The sequence below is a fragment of the Bidens hawaiensis genome, unplaced genomic scaffold (genome assembly GCF_021521415.1).
Source record: "Bidens hawaiensis isolate Kalapana, Puna unplaced genomic scaffold, B.hawaiensis_p1.1 tig00004364_1, whole genome shotgun sequence".
Classification (NCBI taxonomy): Eukaryota; Viridiplantae; Streptophyta; class Magnoliopsida; order Asterales; family Asteraceae; genus Bidens; species Bidens hawaiensis.
In genome coordinates this window covers 1,035,524-1,057,718 of record NW_027491263.1, presented here as the reverse complement: position 1 = coordinate 1,057,718, position 22,195 = coordinate 1,035,524, and the positions used below count along the sequence as shown (strand labels likewise).

The following is a 22,195-nucleotide window of genomic DNA, read 5'->3' as shown; positions in this document are numbered from 1 at the left end:
AACGAGAAATGGTAGCATGACGCTTAGAAGACCACGAGATTAAATTATCGCTGAAAAAGATACAGTAACCCCAGGTGGATCGTCGTGAATCGGGACATGAAGCCCAGTCTGCATTAGAGTAGGCGGTTAAAGTGGTGACCAGCGACATGATGATACGTAAAGCGTTATCAATGATGCTGCATAGATACCGTATAATTCGTTTCATAAATCCAATGTGAGAGTCACGAGGAGCATTCATAAACAAGCAAACCTGTTGTACAACATAAGTAATGTCTGGCCTAGTAAATGCGATAAAGTGTGCCATCAATATGAAGGGTTCCCTCGGTTGCGCTAAGTTTGGACGTGATGTCAACGGGTGTCGCACGTGGTTTACAATAGTCATACCTGCACGTTCAATAATCTCCCGCGTGTATGTGGACTGAGAGAGAAACAACCCGTTGTCATCACGTGTAACGGTACACCCCAAGAAAGTGATGTAAATTAACAAGAACAATCGTAGCAAATTCTCATGATAGAGTAAAATAATTGTGTCAAGTAGACCTGTATGAGAAGCTGTTAAACCGATGTCATCGACATAAAGGAGGAGGTATGCCTGGTGCACCCCGTGGTTGTAGATAAATAGTGATTGGTCACAAGTACTACGACGAAACCCATGAGTAGTAATAAATGTTGAGAAGCGAGTGTACCATGCCCGAGGTGCCTGTTTCAATCCTTAAAAGGACCTCAGTCCTATAAAAGATCCCAAGGGGTTGGTGGATGAACACCGTTTCTTGTAATTACCCTTGTAAGAAAGCATTATTAACATCTAACTGGTGTATCGGCCATGCCCGAGAAATAGCCAAACTTAAAATTGAACGTATAGTTCCTGGTTTGACAACTGGACTAAATGTATCATCACAGTCAACACTAATAGTTTGATATTTTCCATTAACTACCAATCGCGCTTTGTATCTTTCTAATGTTCAGTTGTATTGGTGTGAGTGGTGGCTTGGGGTGAAGGGTTTGGCATGTGGACAGATGGGCCAGAAGGATCGGTGCTAGAATGGAAATAGAAGGTGTATGTGCGTGTGTATGGGATGGAAAAACCATAGGCGGAATGTGTTGAGAGAGTAATGGTTCTTCAAGAAATTCATAAGTGTCAGGACTAAGCGATTCGAAGAACGGAAAAGTGTTCGTCGAAGACGACATGTCTAGAGAATTTTGCCTGTGGCGGGATCATATCAGCGATAGCCATGGTGGTCTGGTGGGTATCCAAGAAAAACACACTCAACAGAGCATGGTTGTAGTTTATGGGAGTTGGTAGCAGCCGTATTAGGGTAGCACGTCACCCAAAAACACGAAGGTGGTCATAGGTTGGGTGGCGAAGGTATAAAGAAAAGTGAGGGGTGTAAAGGCTAAGACGTGTAGTGGTATGTTATGGAGGTAGAAGGCCGTGTGAAGGGCTTCAACCAAAAAAAGTGGAGATAAGTGGGCATGGTTAAGCAAGGTACGAACAATATTGTTTAGGCGGCGTATCATTCGTTTAGAACGACCATTTTGTTGGGAGGTTTGAGGGAAAGAAAAACGGAGGGCTAATCCGTCTGTTTGAGAAAAGTTTTTGAATTCGTTATTGTCAAATTCACCGCCAAGGTCACACTGAAAAGATTTGATTTTGATATTGAATTGGGTTAAGATGAATTGGTGGAATTTGGTGAAGTTGGTAAAAAGTTTCAGATTAAAATTTTAAGGGGTAGACCCATACAAAGTGTGAAAAATTATCAATTAGAACCATATAATATTAATAACCATTTTACTGGTGATTGGTGAGGTCCATAAATCGCAATGAACAATTTCAAACAGGGCAAACGTAATTGAAGTTGAATCATAAAATGGTAATCGTTTATGTTTAGATATTTGACATGAATGACATAAATGTAATTTGAATTTTTTATGACAAGAAATAAAACAACGAGAACATAATAATGACATGATATGATTGCCCGGGTGACCGAGTTGATTGTGCCATTGATCAATATTGGTGTTGACGAAGGCTGACGAAAAAACTGGTGCGGTGAATGGATAGAGATCCCCGTATTATCTTGGTGGGAAAGCATTGCTCCATTCTTGAAATCTTTCATAGTAAAACCGAAAGGGTCAAATTCCGTAGAAGTCCAATTATCAATACTAAATTTCCGGACAGAAAGTAAATTTTTAATAATGGAGGGTGTGTAAAAGATGTTGTTTAACTTATAGGTTCGGTTTTGGGTTGGGTAAGTGGTGTTGCCGGATCCTCGAATAGGGACGTGATTGCCATTCAACAAAAATCGAGTTTACATAAGAATTCGACAAACAGGAAGAAAATTTACCTGGGTCCGGAGTAAGATGGGATGATTCCCCGGAGTCCATATACCAAGCCGGGTCAACCATAGTTTAGGTGGACTGTTTCATACCGTTAAGGTTTACTTGATCCATAGCGTAAGTGAGATCATTTGCATTATTGTTTGAGAAACCAGCAAACTCAATATTAGAATCGTGCCGCGGTCCGTTTGAGAAACCAGCAAACTCAAAATTAGAACCTGCCAAGGCTGTTGATGTTGTGGGCTATAAGTTGGCTTGAAAAATTTGTTTCCCCATTAGTCATTTGTTGAGGTTGAGAGTTGGGCCCAACCTGCCGGACCATGGACGGGAATTGGATTGTTCCCACTGTTGGACCTTGGAATGTTATCGGGTGGGATATGGGCTGGGTGGTGGGAACCAATTGCTATTCGTCCATTGGTTATTGTTGTTGGGTCCCGATTGAGTGTTTGACCAATTTGTAGAACTGGAATTGTTATGGTATGAATTTTTATTTCCTTGGAATGAGCCGCGTCCTCGATGGCATTGATTCCGACCTCGTCCATGGTAACCATAGCCACGAGCTCCACCTCGATAACTTGCTGAGTTATTAAACTGGCTTTGATTAAAATTACCATTATTATTACCTTGGTAGCGATAACCCCCGGAAGCCATCAAATCCGATTGGTGTTGTCTAGCGGCTCGTCTCTTTTATTCAAGATCAATTTGGGTGAGGGATTCGTCCCAGGTGGGTCTTGACTGATTAATAATGACTGCGACTACATCATATTCACGTGGTAATCCATTAATAAGTTGTAGAACCAGTCGTGATTCACAAACTAGTTGATCAACATCGCTTAATTGTTCGGCAATGTCTTTCAATTTTTGACTATAATCCTCCATGGATGTGCATGCCGTCAACAACAAATTCGAGAATTGTTGTTCTAACACAGCAGCCCGGGCACATTTGTTATTTAAGTAAATACCTTCGAGGCAAAGCCAAGCCGCGCGAGCAGTGGTGTTGGTTTAAGGATCCGGGCCAAAATCTTTTTAGATATTGTATTGTAGATCTCCTGTAGGACAAGTGAATCAAGTTCAGACCATTCTGCATCTTCGTCGGAATCCGGGGTAGGAGATTCAACATCATCGATGTGATCCAAAACTTTGTAAGCTTTGGCGAGTAACTGGAATAACATCGTCCAAGAAAAGTACATGATGTTGGTTCCATCTAAGGTTTTAATCTCTATTTGGATGTTGGTTATAGAGTACGCGGGTGTAGACGTGTGTGTTTGGATGAATCAGATAATTCTCCATCGGTTGGTTTGGATTTGTCTACCATGGTCGATCGAAACCGAGAAGGAAAGAAGAAAGAAAAAAACGAGCCTTGTTTTAGGTTATAGAGTTAGGTTTTGATACCATTTAAATATGTAATTCTGTTATCCCATTCACAAAGAAAAAAAAACCCCATTGTATAGGGTAGAAATCATAAACCTATACAAACTATAATAGGTAACTAGATATACTTAAATCAAATACATATTTATCATATCAAATAATATCTCATCTTATAATGTAATCTATCATACTATTTGTTACATGTCCACTTACTCATATCTTTCAGCATTGCTACGAGATTCTAAATTACAGTTTAGCATTTTGAGTGGTCTGGTGTCACACCCCGACCAAAGGTGGCGAAACATGCCGGGGTGCAACGGATTGCCCAAAACACAAGACACTATTAAAGTGACAATATTTAATCAACTCATTTATTTCATAAATCAATAAACAATCACATAACTTGTTCATACAAAACAAATTGAATACGAGTAAACAAATATATATATATTATTCGTTTTGCTAATATCCTAATAGTCTTGATAACGTTTTTCATCAAGTTCTCGTGTCAACCAAAGTCAAACCTGTAACATTTCATAAAATAAAGTTTATCAACACAAAGGTTGGTGAGCAATTCATAAGTTTGAGCATATAAGTATATAGTACGAAAAGCCACAATCTTGCATACGAAACAATAAATAGTAGCAATAATTTGGATAAAAGATAAAATCGCTAATAGAATTACGTTAGCGACACCTAGCTATAAGGGGATGCCAAATAGTCTAGGATTTTATAGTTATCGTTAATAGAATTAAGTTAACGACACCTTGCAATAAGGGGTTGCCAAATAGACTAGGATTTATAGTTCCACCAACCAAAAGCGATAAACACATAGGCATATAATCATAGAACACCAAATCAAGCCATTATTTAAGTAAAGTATACAATAACGTTTGTGGTTTAAGACTCAAGTATAAAGCATTTAGTTTGAATAAGTATGAAATGTCACCCCCAAAAACAAAAGATGGAAAACGGGGTATGAAAGTACTAACGTTCAAGTAATAAATTTGATCAGTAAAATGACGAGTAACCGGAAATATGAGTTTAACGGACAAGGTCTAGGTGAAAGGAAGTCTTGTATTTGAAAGGTTGTCTAGGAAGTCTTTAAATAAAATAAATGATAAGAAATGCAACCAATTTAAAGTTTAAGGTTTAAAATATAAATATTTACGAAATTATAATAATAGTCCTTTAAAAATATAAGTTTGCTCGAAACCGGGTTAAAGTATCTAGCCTTAATATTGACTCAACCTATGTTAAGTAATAAGGTGGGCAAAATACAAGAATGCAAGTCCCTTTGGAATAAAGATAATAAAACGAGTTTTAACGAGTGTTTCGGGTCTTGAAAATTGGTCAAACCCAAAGTCAACTTTACAAAATAATGAATGTTATGAGATAACTCAATAAAATTTAATAATACTTAACCAAGTATGTAGTTCTATTGTTTTAGAACTAATAACGTCCGTTAAGAGAGTGTTCGGTTTTGTCGGTCCAAACTTTGTTATAAGATCAAGTTGGGTCCAACATTTCCAAGTATTTGAAAGGTTGTCTCGAAAGTCTTTAAATAAAATAAATGTTGAGAAATGTAAACAATTAAAGTTCAAGGTTTAAAATGTAACTATTTAAGAATTTATAATAACCTTTTAAAATGTAAGTTTGCTCGAAACTGGGTTAAAGTATCTAACCTTAATATTTACTCAACCTATGTTAAGTAATAAGGTGGGTACAATGCAAGAATGCAAGTCCCTTTAGAGTAAAGATACTAAAACGGGTTTTAACGAGTGTTTCGGGTTGTTGGTTCGGGTCTTGATAATTGGTCAAACCCAAAGTCAACTTTCCAAAATATTAAATGTTATGAGATAACTCAATAAAACTTAATAAGACTTAACCAAGTATGTAGTTCTATTGGTTCGGTTTCCATCTCACAATAAGTTCATAGATGGTTTCCACATGCCCAAATATCAAAGAACTTGCATAATAATTTATAAGTAATAATACTTAAGTTTTACAACCAAAAAGTTAACAATAAAGTCTTTAAATAAAAGTTCGGTTTTCGGTTCGGATCTTGGTTCGGGTTAAAACCGAGGTAAGATTCTACAAAACCATAACCATAGAACTTATAAAAGTGATTTTAGAAACTCAAATCTAACATTAAACATGTTTAAACAATTATTTAACAAAGCTAGTAAACAAAGTTCGGTTTACGGTTTGGGGCTATTTATGGTTAAACCGAGGCTAGTCTCTTCAAACCCATAACCATGGAACTTGTAAATATGACAAACAAACTAAAATGAGCAGAAGGTAAGCATGGTTAGTATGTATAAACAAGTTATATAAGTATGTATATATATATATATATATATATATATATCAAGAACACTAAGTCCTCTATAAAGCCTTGCCTTACGAGGTCCGAAACCTCACCGATGAAGACCGGAGAAGTAACTATCAAAAGTAACAAGGGGTGTATATTATATATATGGTGTACAACCATATTCAAGTATTATTAAGACTATATAAGCAAATTAGAAAGAAAGATTAAACTCAATTTGACTTTTGGAAGTCAAACCTTCAAGAACACAAAAATAAACAACCTTGGATCTTTGTATTTGAGAGAGATTTTGGAGTTGTAGTAGCGGAAAATGAAGGGAAATGGTGGTGTATATATAGGGTAATATTGATGGTCAAATATGGGTGTAAATATCAAGTAATTGCATGCAAAATGGATCAAAACAAAACACAAAATAACAAAAAAACGAACTGTTGGTCTGCCCTGGGATCGCGCCACGCGATGCTTTAGGGTGTCCCCCATCGCGTATCACGATGGGGTGGTGGCTGATGATTTTCCAACTTTAAAAAATGACAATTTTGGCCCCCAAAGTTCGTTTTAAGTGATTTTAACGCGTTTTAAGGACCAAAAAGGATGTTTTCAAGACCCAACAAGTGTAAAACAATATTGTAACATAAAATCCATCATTTTGAATATATCGAGGGTTTCGGTTTGTAAGACGGGTCGATTTAAATAATAAACGATTATAAAACGAAAACGAATCAAAACCGAAAATTGACGAATGTCACATCAGGCATATCATGCATCTTAACACATCTAGATACTTATTTTCTTTCAAAGTATGTTTACCTTGCTATATTAAAAAAAAATCATAATCCATGCAACATAAAACTCTCATGCACCCCGTACGATTTCACAACATCAACCCAGCGTCCAAATTTGCAATGTAACGATTTATAACACAACCCCATAATATCGTTAATAATATATTAACCTATTTTAACAATATTTGATTCCGTTTTCAACTTTTCACTTACACTTGTGTCACATATATCACAATTTATTATTTAGACTAGCAGTCTTGTTTCAACATCATGATATAATACAATCATAACTTTTTGACAACTTTATATATATATATATATATATATATATATATATATACTAGTAGAAAACCCGCGCGATGCGGCGGGATCTAAAAACACAAATAATGGCAATATCGGTTTGGTTCGGGTTGAATCACAAATCACATACAATAAAAACACTTAAAACAAATTATTGTTAACCACTTAACCTAACTAATTAATTGTTATACCGACATATCTCATATGCACTTCATGAATTCTCATGCGCATTTATTAAATTCCTTTCGGGGACGTACCTGCAATATTCAACTACTTATCATATTGTAAGATAATCTTCATGGTACTTTTTTTAAAATGACACGTCTTGACATTATACTATTTGATTTTAACATTATCTGTACATAATTTATGTCATCCATACATCATTTTTTAAAATTTATCATATAAGGAAAAGATACATAAATCAAGCTTACATACTTCTCAATTTAGGAGTATTCACGGTTCAGTTAAAAACCATGAATCACTGCAAACCGGACATCGGTATAGTTTCACTGGCGGTTTTTATTTTTTACTTCCGGTCGACCACTTTTTAAATTTACAAATGGCAGAGAACGGTTCAGTTTGAGTTAATACTAAATTATAATTATAGTAAATTAGTCTGTCACTACTTAACGTTTTGACAGACCTCCCAGGTGGAACCAAACCAACCAAACTAAAATCTTTTTAAAATGGCCCGTTTTGACCTGAACCAAACTGACACATTTTCAAAATGGCCCGTTTTGACATGAACCAAACCAATACCTTTTCAAAACAGCCCGTTTTGAGACAAACCAAGTTTTTACCTTTTTAAAGCGGCCCTTTTTGACACGAACCAAACCGGTACCTTTCTTAACGTCTCATTATGACCCGAACCAAACCGATTCCTTTTTAAAAGGATCCGTTTTGACGCGAACCTAACCGATGCCTTTTTTTCAAACGACCCGTTTAGGTATCTAATTACAAAAACCGAGAACCGAACCGAGAATCAAACCGTTTAGGTTGCTAAAACATGAACTCAACCTTGTATGGCTTGGCAGATTCATGTTCAGAAGGTCTCGAATGAAACTTTTGCTTACTGAACAGTAATAATAGTTACAATCCTGAAGGAAACTTAAACCATCACTTCCAACAATTGACTTCTCCAAACAAAAAAGATCAAACTTCAGCGACTGTTCCATCATCGATGTTACGCAAAAGTCCTGAAACATACATAAAGATAACAGTATAAATTTATGAAAAAACCAATTCTGCTATAAATATCAAAATTAACTATAAAGTCCTTTTACTTCATACAAAAGAACAAAAATGCACTTTCAATCATCAATAACTTTGTTACCTTCCAGGCGTAAATACGAATACCATAGGCGTAAATCCTAAAAACGAACAATGGTATAGAATTATTTAAGTGACAGAAACTTACCTGGGACAAATGTTAAAATCGCTTCCTGCTCCAATAGCAAATTATTTGAGACAAATGTCAAAAAGATTACGCAGATTTCAGCTTAAAAAGCTAAACCAAACACCAAATTAAGCTTATTTTGTAAAAAAAAAAGCTAAAAACGCTATACGCTTTGTTAAAAAAGCTAGTCCAAAGACCCCCTACATAACAAGTTCAAATACACAACCACTATTACCACTTAAATATGCAAAAGTCATAACAGTTACCTTAAAATGCGAGGCCTAAGCAGCAACTCAAAACATGAAATCAACTAATCTGCTAATGATCTCAAAAGATAATAAAGGGTGAAATCAAACTCGAATCACCATGTGTCTCAGTTGCTAGAATGTGCTATTTAAAGAGAGTAACTGACTTAGCAACTGCATTCAAAACATTAAAATTCATTCAAAACTAAAAGAATTTTATAACTATCATAAACAAGATCAAAAGGGTATTTAAGTAATTTTACAACCAAGGTTCTTTAAATCATCTTGGTTCTGCAGAGAATTCCAATTCAGATCCGTCTTTAGCATGGATCATTCGATCAAGAAGTGCACTTAACAAATGTTGACCGACTTCTGCAGCACAAGATTTACATACGATTTAAGAATACCTGAATGAAGCATAAAACATAGCAAATAAAGAAAAATGATGACTGAAATGCTATTAGTGGTCAGTTATAAAGCAGATCCAAACTTTGAATTAGGCGTACTGAGTTGGTAAAAAAAAGTAAAATCCAACTGAAATCTTGAAAATTTATTAAAAAAACTAAAATAATGGAAAAAGACAACACCTTGCTACTGTTAAACAAAAGTTCCCTTTCACTTCTCCATAATTTCACTTGACCACCATGCAAGCTAACCTGCTAAACTAATCAAATACAAAGACCAATAACTAATTAATAACAAATGAAACATACATACATGAAGGTACATATAATTAACCTAGATACATTTTCATCCAAAATATACCTAGAAAGTTAGCTGCATTTTTGTAGTTACTGAACTATCCGTTAGCTTTTCCAATGGGGAAATGAACATCGTTGTGATGAAAATTGGCTTTAGAGACAGACAGAGCCGAGGCCTAGGACCCTCCCCTCTAAAGCCGCTTGCAAACATAAAAACAAACAAACCAACACTAAGGACAACTAATATCTCAAAAACATACAAACTTAAATTCCTTACCTATGCCACTGATATTTGCCATCGGTTAAGTCAAGCACATAAAGATCATCCGTCGAATGCCCAGCCAGACCTATCACCCCTTATAAATTTATTTCAAGCAAAATCCTAAATTATATGCATACATTTTAATAGTAAATTGTAAAAGTTATGAAATGCATTATATTTAACTGTAATCTAATATATTTAATATAATTCTACTCATTTATCACCTCTAAGGCAACCATGGTTCCCACAACAGCTTCTGCGTGAGCAGCCCTTGGTGACAGTGGCTCAACCGATTGAATTCTGAATATTTTTCACAAATTAATAATCAAATTGCGATGAAATTAATAATAATAGTATAGTAATAATAATAAAAGTAACCTGGTGAGAACATGGTATACATGAACAAAGTTTGTGACGCCATATAGCCCTAACATTTGAACATTTAAAGTAATCAATCAATTTGGGGATAATTAATAAAACTGGAGTAAATAATAAATGAAGGATAGATAGTTACGGATTTCGGGTACAGGAGACGACGCGGTGGCGTCACCGAATCGTGAGTTTTGGTTAGTGCGATTGTCGTGAGCTTCATCCTCCGTGTCCCAAAAGTGGATAATAGGTCGAAGCTGGTTGCGTCCATGGCTTTGAACCCATCAAAACCAAAATCCACAAATTGCTACTCGGTGTAAAGATCAGTACAGTACTAAAGATCAATTCAAGGGTACGATTTTGGTACCGCGAAAACCAACATACGGTGAGTCATCTCCTGCTCCGTGTCGTCTCACTCTTTCTCGCCGATCGGGGATTCAAAATTTGGACTTGATTTTTGGGAACGCATACAAGGTTTTTTGGGCGGGATTATGATGTTTAAGAGTTTATGTAATAATCACTTGTACATTGTGCTTAACTCATTGTAAAACTCTTAAAATTCAACAATTCAACTTTCTCTCTCCAATACCTATTATATATATATATATATAGGGAATGGATCTTGCGAGAAGTGATATTAAAGCGAGAAGTGCGAGAAGTGGATCGTAGCCGTTGATGAGATGTAATCAGTGGTAGAAAGCACAAGTGGCAGAATTGTAATTAAGAAGATATTTAAATCACATGTTTTAAAGTTAAAAGGGTATAACTGTAATTTGTGTGTAGGCACAATTGAAGCAAACGTAACTCTTTGAATCAGATTCCCTTATTCATGCCTTATTCCCTTAATCAAACTCAACCCAAATGCCTCAACATCAAAATCAATTCATGAAATCTGTATTACTTTCTTGAAGATTCAGTGCACACGTATAAGAAAAACGTTGAAAGAAATCGATTTGGGGCTTGATAGTGTCATCGCAGCAGAGGTTATGGTTTTGTTTTTGATTTTTTTTGGGTTTTCGATTGTATATTTGCTTACATAAGCGATTTCACAGTCCTACAACTAAATTACATAATCGATTCCTTTTATTTATTGATTTGGGTGGATTATTATTGGTTTTTTGTATTCAAATCGATTCCTACAACCCTTACTTGCTTTTTTATATTAGTTTTGTTTTGATATGTGTTACATTGTATGACTAATTAGCTTACGATGTATGAATAAAGTTTCTTAATTTTTATTATAAGAGTTAATAATTGGGGAAAAAATTAGGTTGTTTTTTAGCATTAATCTGATTCTAGTTTTTTTTTCTAGAAATATTATCGGCTACATTCGTATTTGATTCAATTTACCTATTTTGTTGTTTAATAATATTTTGTTGGTGCCTACAATATGATAAGTGATGCCTACACGACACTAGTTTCCAGACAAGATTACACTATTTATTATATTCTTGTATGACTTGTGTAAGGTTACATTACTTCCCCATGTAAGCCTCCGACTTCTCAAATATCCTCCTACACCTGAGTATGTAAACTACGTATTTTAGTATTTTTTTTATGAGTCGGTGTATATTGTAAATTGATGTGTGTGTTCATATATGTATTTTCCTACACCGCATATGAATGCCTACACAATAGTATTTTCCCGTGTATGCACGCTTGATTCATGTGTAGACATGCTCGATTCTTGTGTAGGTATGCTCAATTCATGTGTAGGCATGGTATTATATTAGTACGCTAGGTTTATGTGTAGGTACGATATTGAATGACACATACAATGAATGAATCAACTATGTGATATAGTTTTGGAATAATTTTATGGCTGTATATAAGTGCAATATTTTGTCTTGGTGAAAAATCTTTATTGTTTTTTATATGTTCTTTGTATGTAATTATGTATAACCGTATTAAATATGTTTTGATGTCAAATATAAACTAATAGTATGTTTAATATAAATTATTTTGAGAAGTTTGCTTATATAACTACTTTTAGTATGTTTAGGTGATTAAATATAGTTATGTGTATGTGTATGTTCTTATGTTTGATAAGTGTCAGAGATATTATATTCTCATAAGCGTGATCTTTGTATTTAAAAACAGTGTGTGTAACTAAAAAACAGGTACGTGTATGTAAAAGAAACTATGAAAATGCAATGTATACTGTAATGTAAATTGTGTTGGCCGTATGTGTAGGCAAACACAATGTGAACGTAATGCAAAAAATGTAATGTAAACTTTAGTTTGTGTAGGGTAGCATTAGTATGTGTAGGTAAAATGTTAAGTAAATCAAATGTAAACTGTGTTGGTCATATGCGTAGGTTAAACTATAAATGTAAGGTAATCACTAGTCTGTGTAGGTAAAATGTTGTCCTCATCTGCTTAGATAAACCAAGTGTGTTGTTTTACCTTTTCTATATAAATAAAGTACTAGAATGTAAAACACTTATGAACCATGTACAAGTGATCACATACCAAAATTAGCTTTTACTAAAAACATTCATATATTTTCGTATTTTGCGTTTTGTTGTGATATTAATAAAAGATGTGTATGGGTTCTACTATCCTGTGTATGACTAGTACCTGTTAAAGACTAACTATATTATGAATGACACATTCGTTTTGTTATGTAGGTATTTGTATGTAAGGGTTCTTTTATCATGTTTGTTGAGTTTTTGTTGTTGCCTGCTGTGTACGAAGTCATATTATATTTTATATTATGAATGTGTGCACGTGATACCATTGTATAATATATGATTTTTTGTTGTGTAGGGAAATTATCTTATGAACGTTAGTACAGTCTCAAATTCTAATTTACTTTGTGGAGGACATTTTTGTGAATTACCTAAGGGTCATTGACATCCGAGGGCAGATGCTATGGATACTCTAACACCAAATTGGTTTAAGTTAAAATGGGCTACAACATACGACTATCATGATGCAGGAATTTTTATCACGAGAACAATGTCCGCGACCAAGATTCTGCTATCGGGCAGAAACACGAAAACGAAAACATCGCATATTATGGAGGTTCTTAGTTTAGAATGATTGTTTGGTTAATCAAAGAACAATTTTGTTTCCATATCAAATATTGGATTGGTGTGTCATTGTATGTAAAATACTAATTTGTAGTATTGTATAATTTAGTTTCCTACACCATACAATGATACTGTAACTATGGGAAATTGATTGAAAATTTTAGAATAAGAAACACTTCTGAAATGAACCTAATCTTATATATATATATATATATGAGTAAAGTGCCAAAATCGTCCCTAAGGTTTGGTCAATTATGCGATTTTCGTCTAATTTTTTTTTTGTGCAACTAAACCATTGAGGTTTCCCGCTTCTTGCTAATTACGTCCAAATCGTTAATTCAATAAGTTTTATAATGTTAACTCATGGATAAAACAGTCTTTTTAGGTTTTTATTAAATTTTATTCTTTTTTAATTCCAAATCTTAAAATCTGTTAAGTTATTTGAAATCCTTATCCCTAGACCCTAAATCCGTGTATCGCCACCATTACCACCACCAGGCAACCGCCACCGCCGATGTCGTCACCAATAAGAAATAGCCTTCACCACCATAAGGGGCTATTGCTACAAGCCCCTTTTGATTTATTCGTCATAAAAACGATCCGGTCATAGCCACACCACCTCAATTGTCATCATAGATCACCTATCACCACCTTATCCTATATTAATGATTTCATATAACAATGCAGGCAGTGGTGGTTTCATACGACGAGATGGCGGTGGTTTCCGGCAAGAATGACGGAAGCTTGAGCCTCCGTTAGGGCTTCGACTAGACCAAGCGGTTCCATATGATTTTTCATTAAAGATTTTGGTTCTTTTGATAATATGAAAAAATCAAAGCCCCATACATTAATCAAGATCTAAGATGATGGTGGAGAAATTGCACAATAAACAAGAAAGCACCATCGCAAAACTCGATTTACCGTGTCATCTGCTTGTTTGATTTGGCCAGTTCTTACTTGGCATGGAGTAGTCAATGTAGATTGTAGATTCATCATGGAGACAGAGAGTATGAGAGTGTGAGGATAAATGTGATTTTATTATTTTTTTTGTTTATTATTTTTTATTTTATTTATAGTGAAATAAAATAAACAAATAAGTAAAAAGACATAAATGTCCCTCAGTTAACATTAAAAATTTTAACATCCCCAAAATCTCGATCCAAATTTAACAACTTAGAAAAGTTAAAGGATCAAAAATATTCTAAAAATAAGTAATGGAAAATTTAGATACAAGAAATAAAAACATTTCATGTAAGGCAATTAAGGAAATGAAAATACAAATAAGGAAGTTCAATCCCATATTAAAAAAATGGAGAAAAGAATCCATCCCATATGGAAAGATGAAATAAAATGGAAGCATTGCATATGAGTATAAATAAGGAATATAAAACCCACCCCACATGGAAAGTGTGAAAGATTTGGAAGCTCTTTATAAAGAGATAAATTTCCATAGAAATATTCTTTTATGTCTAGCATGCACCCAGTGGTCCTAGCGGAGGGTGCGAAGCACCCGACGCGCAAGGGCAAGGGCTCGGGCGAGGACGATGGCGATGGCGAAGGCGACGACGAAGGGCGTTGGGTGCAATGTGGTGCTTTGATGGCGCACTTTACACTTTCCACGCTCGCATCGTCGAGAGACGCCTTAGTATTTTTGGACGTTACGAGTGGGAACCGGACATGACAAGTTATTAAAATAAAGGGATTAACAATGAAAATTCAGATATCTTAACCCATCGCGATACGCGATGGGCATAGCCAAGGCACCATCGTGATACGCGATGGACTTCTCACCAAATCCCAGAAAAGGCGGTGTCGCGATACACTACGGCCCAAGACGTTAGGCCATTGCGATACGCGATGACAAGGATAAAAACATGATGACGCGTTTCCACCACGTGACAGATGTGTCAGGCTTCATGGCGACACGTGGCACGCTCTGATATACATGAGTCATAGCGATACGCGATGACCATAAGAAATGGTTCATCGCGTATCGCGATGGAGCCCGAAATCAGCTATAAATAAAGGGGTTCATGGCACTTCAAAACTCACACCAAAACCTTTTTCTCTCTAAAAATACTCTCTCTACCTCGTTTTCCGTGCCTCGACCCAACAATCATCACCTCGTAATACGTGCCAAATACCCGACGTTTCCTCGAAGTGCGTGCCACCAAAAAGTAACCCGATGTTCTGCCTCGAAGTGCGTGCATGACCCGACGACCCCGAACGCCACCTCTATTTGTGTGCCAAGAAAAGTTGAACGACCCCGATATTCGTGCAAGTGCGGAACTGCTGCCGAAACTCTAAGTAGTTATTAAGCTAAGCAAGGTAGAGGTTTTGTCTGAATAAAATATTATTATTACGGCTGAGACCCTAGTCGAGGGTATAGCCTAGACCTTGATAAAATTAAAAGGTAATAATTAAAATAATATTTCTTTATAATTAAGAAATAAAAAATTTTATATACATAGGTTATAGTTAAAATATAGCTTCTTCAATATTAAGAAACCTAAGCTTTTACATACAAATGGTATAGTTGAAATGTTTAAGAAAAGTAAAAGTTTACATACAAAGGTTATATTAAAAATAGTGTTTCTTTATGATTAAGAAACAAAAGACTTTATATACAAAGGTTATAGACAAATGATGTTTCTTCTTGAAGAAGAAACATATCATAGACATTTCTTCTTGAAGAAGAAACATAGCACATGATTGGCAAATAAAGAGAAAAGATTTTAAATCAAAATATTTTGTTCAAACAAATGATCAATCAAGGTTTAAATCTATCAAAACCAGACTAAAGGTTTATAGCCGGATTAAGAAACGATCTGGGTATTTATATAAACCTATTTTATTATAGGTTAATCAATCACTCATTCATAAAGGTTTTCAAACGATATCACCACATTATTCAGAACAGATAATCGCAGGTGAATATGTTGGACCTTTTTCAATTAGTCAAGATAAACGGGTTGTTTATCTTAAACAAAGTCAGTCAAATATTTATGAGATTATGTGATCTCTAACAAAAAGATTTAAAGGATTATGTGATCCTGATGTGCGTAAAGTGGTATATAAAAATTTAGTTAATAATGACCAAGCACAACAAGTAATAAAAACTTAGAATACCCTAAATCAAACCACGAGCAACAGGCAAGTGAACCTATCGGTGTAGAATATCTATGGGAATACCAGGAATATCAAACCCTAGAGACACTAATTTAAATAACGAGACTAGTTCTAAAAGCTAATTTAAAGTAATAATTAAGAAAATATATAGTTTTGGATTTTTATTTATTTTATTTTAAAAACTAATAATTAATTAAACTAATTACTTAATTAAATTAAAGTAAACTATAAAATTAAATTACCGAATAAAAACTTTAGTAAATTCAAATATGAGAAAGGGTTACCTAGGCCAGGAATCCGAATTGTGACGACTCGGGATTTTATCGGTTACTAGAAAATGCTATGGGAACCGGGAATCTAAAGATATGAAGCTCTAGGAAACCTAATGGATCCCTAATCACTCTCAAGGTGTCACCTAAGAGGAAATCCTAAAGATCATGTAAAAACACCGGCTTATTGGTTCACCTGTCAGTTCACCAACTATGATTAATTACCCCAAAAAAATAGCTAACCCGTCAGTTTCACTATCTCAATTGCACATAAATACACGGGGTGGTCTATGAACAGTCTAGAGGATACGGGTAAACAATGAAATTAAGGCAAAAATAGGCAAGCAAACCTCCTTTCAGATAATTTAACCTAAAACTCTAATACCGCAGACAAACCCGACTACTTATCACCCGTCGGATATCTAAGTAGGTATAAACTTCTAATTAATTGCCAAAAATTAGTTTTCAATTGTGAATGAGCTCAATAAACCATAAACAAGTTGCAAACACACAATAAACAACCCTAACATGCAACCTATACTCAAAAGACATTCAATCAAGTAACATGTGAAACATTCATTAAAGCACAAGTTATAAGTAAATACTCATGAGACACATCCAATAAATATATTCAAGACTTTTAATTAATCAAAATCCCAAAACAAAACCCGAAAACCGACAAGTCCAGAACGGTTAACAAAGCATCATCACAAACCATGTTCAGGAACATAAAATAAATTGAAATAAAAAACATAATTCAACTGTATATTTTAAACGAAATATTCAAGACAAAGAACCAAAACAAAATAGCTCTCCAATAATTCTTTTGTGTGATCCTCTCTGCGAATACCTTGGCTACCCTCCAAATAATAATAATAATAATAATAATAATAATAATAATAATAATCTTGTACTGCTTTGTGCTGTCTACGCCCAAAGACGACAAAAATAATGATAATCCTTATGCCCACTTGTGCTGTGGTGGGCGCCCCTCCAAGAATTAATAATGATAAATTTTTTTTTCTGCAGCTTACGGCTCCCGTGCGCCTCTAGAAAACTCACCTACCCATCTTCTAATAATAATAATAATAATAATAATAATAATAATAATAATAATAATAATAATCCCTTCCTTATATTCTTTTCTTTTTAGGGTTCCATGGCCCAACTTCCAAGTAATGGTCCATGTCTTTTTGTTCTTCCATCTATTGTTTTTACGGACCCAAGTAGCTATTTAATGAAATCATTTTATTAAACAAGCCCATGTGAAAAACGAATCTGATGCATGGCATAGTCTTCTTTCTTTGCACCTATGTAGCATGATATAAAATAGAATTAATATCTCATTTAATTTACCATTTAATTTCACTTTAAGAGATAATCATCATACATTTTGAAACCCATAACATATTTGAACCAATCTATCAAAAGTATAATTAATATTAATCACAAGATATTTTTGAAACCAAATGTATAATATTATATTAATTCTATTCGAGTATTCATTTGCCCAAAAGTTTAGAATAAGTACTCCCTGTTAGCTCATTGACTCTTCAAACCATTTATCACCGACATATGAGCCGCTTGATAGTAATATTTAACAAAAATTAGACCAAAAGTATAAAAAATGTAGGAAATATTTATATAATAATATATATATTTTAGACCATATCAAATATCCCACACTTGAACATTTTCGTCCCTGAAAAAAGAATTTGCAATGGAATCATAATTCAAAGTCGATCTTTAAAACATATAGGTTAATTTTTAAGCATATATAAACACAAAAACCGCGATTGCCGATATTGTTGTCCACTTAAACCCAGCCACCAGCCTATGAAGCCCCCAATTGCATTAAGCGTTTTAAAGTCCAAAAGCTACGGCTACACCTACCCCATCTCGGACAAAGAGAGCTAGAAGAAATAGAGTCGAAGCAGACTGGTTCGACAAATCACCATAAGCCAAGGACTTGTTGATGGTACTAAGTAGATGCACTCGGTGGAATTTGATGGATGAATGGTCATGTGAAGGCCTTACGAGCAATTCTTAAATATTATTGGACTTTGTCCTACAAATCCCTAATTTGATATTTATTGACTAAGAACCTCGAGCCCCAATAGTGTATCCTCAGAGTCACTATCCCCTTGGTAACACGTAAACTCTCAGCCCCGTCTAGTATGTGCATCTTTGGCCTATTTTACTATTTTTGAGAATGCTTCTTTGGCATTTTACAATACATAATCTCTCATTTCATTTGCTTTTTGGACCAATTCTTAGAATACACTTTCAAAACATACTTTTTTTTCTTTTTTTTATATCACCCTAAATATATAACTATTTTCTAAGCTCGTAAAAAGATGGACATGTGGTGGTGTGCTGGTTTAACTGCATACAAGTCTTACCCTCTCAAAGATTTAGATTATGGTAATCCTCCCTAAGCATTGAAATTCGGTTTCACCATTTTTTTTTCAAATTATTAGATATATAAAATCTGCTAAAGAGGACTATCAAAGCTAGTTGGGCCTATCGACACATCCCAAATTAAGTGCGCTATCTTGTTATTTAATCTCATATAAAATAGTAGTTTTAAAAGATCAACTTTAAACAATAATATCATTTTCCATTATGCGCAAAAGAATTTTCGGAACATTTTTTTTATAAATTTTTCAAATTTTTTTATAACCCCCTTTTTTCGTTTTTTATTTATCTATTTATTTATTTTTTGATTTTTTTTATAAAAATCTAAAAACGTCAGTTTCTCATCCCCACACTTAAATTTCACATTGTCCTCAACGTGAGACAAGAAAAAGATAAAAGTAAAGCAGAAATAAAATTAAATAAAATAAAACAACGCATAAAGAAAATGGAACAGACTCCCCTGATAATAGGGCAATGATATGCGTATGTCATGTTCCAATAAAGCAACCGTATAACATTTCATTCGCGGCCGAAAACTTTTGGGTACCCTCTACAATCAAATAGGCTCATAACGCCCCCGTCCGAATGGAGATTGAGTACGAACGAAAGTATCCAAACCTGCAAAACAAAGCTCAAAGCACCCAAAGCAGACATCAAACAGACTCTAAAAACTTAAAAGAGACTCAAAATACAAATAATAAAAAAAAAATAAATAAAATTATACAAACTCTACACTCAGGTATTTCCCGAGGCCTATCCCTATCAAACAATCAAAGTGGGACGTCGAGGAGCAATACATCTTCCTCGACCGAATCAATTGGCCCACCAATATAATGCTTTAACATATGGCCGTTCACCTTCCAAGCTCTCCCCTCATGATCAACTAACTCAACTGCACCATGCGGAAATGTCGCCTTCACCGCATACGGACCAACCCATCTCGATCTAAGCTTACTTGGAAATAACTTCAGACGGGAATTATAAACCAACACCCGATCCCCACACTTGAACTCCTTCACCTTCCTCAACTTTCGATCGTGCAATGCGTTCGTAAGTTCCTTATAACTCCATGATCTAGCGTATGCATCATCTCTCAATTCATCTACCTCATGAATTTGGAGATACCGGTTTTTCGCAGCTTGGGTCAGGTCAAGATTAACGGATCTCAATGCCCAATATGCTCTATGCTCTAACTCCACCGGTAAATGACACGCTTTCCCGTAAACCATCCTAAAGGGTGTGGTCCCAATAGACGTTTTAAACGCTGTTCGGAAAGCCCAGAGTGCATCATCCAACTTGTAGGATCAGTCCTTTCGGTTTTTGCCAACAGTCTTCTCCAGAATTCGCTTTACTCCTCGGTTGGCGTTCTCCACTTGCCCGCTCGTCTGTGGATGATAGGCGGTGGACAACCGATGGGTGACCCCATACCGTGCCAATACCTTCTCCATCTGGGCATTAAAAAAATGTGTTCCCCTATCACTGATCAATGCCTTGGGAGTACCAAACCGACAGAACAACCTCTTCAAGAATCCCACTACAACTCGGGCGTCGTTAGTGGGCAAGGCTTGAGCCTCAACCTACTTGGAAACGTAGTCGATAGCCACGAGAATGTATCGTTTCTCTCGAGAAGAAGGGAACAGACCCATGAAATCAATGCCCCAAATGTCGAAAACCTCACAAACCTAAACAGGGTTTTGGGGTATCTCATTAGGGGATGAGATGTTACCAGTGCGCTGGCACGCGTCACACTGTCTGACAAACTCGTGTGAGTCTTTAAATATTGATGGCCAATAAAAGCCGGAATCTAGAACTTTCCTAGCGGTGGAAGACGAACCATGGTGGCCTCCAGTTAAACCCTCATGAGAATGCCTAAGAATCCCACGGGTCTCCTCCCTACTCACACCTCCTCAACAATCGATCGCCGTCTACACGAAAAAAATACGGCGCATCCCATATGTAGTGGCTGGATTCTGCGAAAACTTCCTCCTATGCTGATAACTCATACCGTTGACCACAACTCCTTTGGCCAGATAATTCGCAATGTCAGAGAACCATGGCAGACCCTCCTCTTCAGCACTCACGTACAAAACTGGCTCTCTCTCAAATCTCACTCTCACCATCATCAACGACTCATGGGAAAACTTATCCCCGATGGCATCCTCTTTAATCTCCTCTCTCTTCGGATCCTCCAGACGTGATAAGTGATCCGCAGCTACATTCTCATCTCCATTTTTTTTTATCTCTAATCTCAATATCAAACTTGGAAAGAAAGAGTATCCATCGTATCCGGAGAGGCTTGGCATCTTTCTTGGCGAACAAGTATCGCAATGCCGCGTGATCAGTATAAACGATAGTTTTGGACAACACGAAATAAGAACGAAATTTGTCGAACGCGAATACCATTGCTATAAGCTCCTTCTCAGTAGTCGTGTAATTCTCTTGAGCATCATTGAGGGTCTTACTCACGTAATATATAGGATGGAAGTGCTTGTCCTTCCGTTGACCTAAAACAGCCCCGACTGTTGCACATGAGCTCAAAGGGTAAGCTCCAGTCAGGTGCTACTATGACAGGGGCGTTAACCAATCTCCCCTTGAGAAACTCGAATGCCTTCAGACAATCAGCACCAAAATCGAATGCGAAGTCCTTCTCTAGAAGGCAAGTCATGGGCCGGGTGATCTTAGAAAAATCTCTAATGAACCTACGATAGAAACCCGCATGCCCGAGAAAACTACAAACGGATTTCACACTAGTCGGTGGAGGAAGTCTACTGATAGTGTCGTTTAGCTTTGTCTACCTCAATACCGTCTCGAGAAATCTTCTGCCCGAGCACAATGCCTTCGGTCATGAAGTGGCACTTCTCCAAGTTCAACATCAACTTAGTCTCTATGCACCACTTCATCATCCTCTCAAGATTAGAAATACATTGATCGAATGAGTCCCCATATACCAAAAAATCGTCCATGAAAACCTCCATGGAACTCTCGATCATATCCTGGAATATCGCTACCATGCAACGCTGGAAAGTAGCTGGAGCATTACCTAAACCGAAAGGCATACGTTTGTACGCGAAGGTACTGTATGGGCATGTAAATGTGGTCTTTTCCTGATCCTCATGTGCGACCGGGATCTGGAAATAACCTGAAAATCCATCAAGAACACAGCAAAACCGTCGTCCCGAAAGACGCTCCAACATCTGATCAATAAACGGAAGAGGAAAGTGGTCTTTCCTGGTAGCATCGATAAGC

At 35.8% G+C, this 22,195-nt stretch overlaps 1 protein-coding gene across 1 annotated transcript; it reads right to left on the bottom strand.

Moving 5' to 3' along the window:
* Positions 1-19,719: 19,719 nt before the first annotated feature.
* On the bottom strand, positions 19,720-20,178 carry LOC143626447 (uncharacterized). Its single transcript, XM_077096540.1, has one exon. It carries the CDS (start codon positions 20,176-20,178, stop codon positions 19,720-19,722), a length of 459 nt encoding a protein of 152 aa, XP_076952655.1.
* Between the last annotated feature and the right edge of the window lie 2,017 nt (positions 20,179-22,195).

Coding starts and splice junctions, on each gene's coding strand:
- LOC143626447 (XM_077096540.1), bottom strand. CDS start 20,178: ATGGTTTACGGGAAAGCGTGTCATTTACCGGTGGAGTTAGAGCATAGA.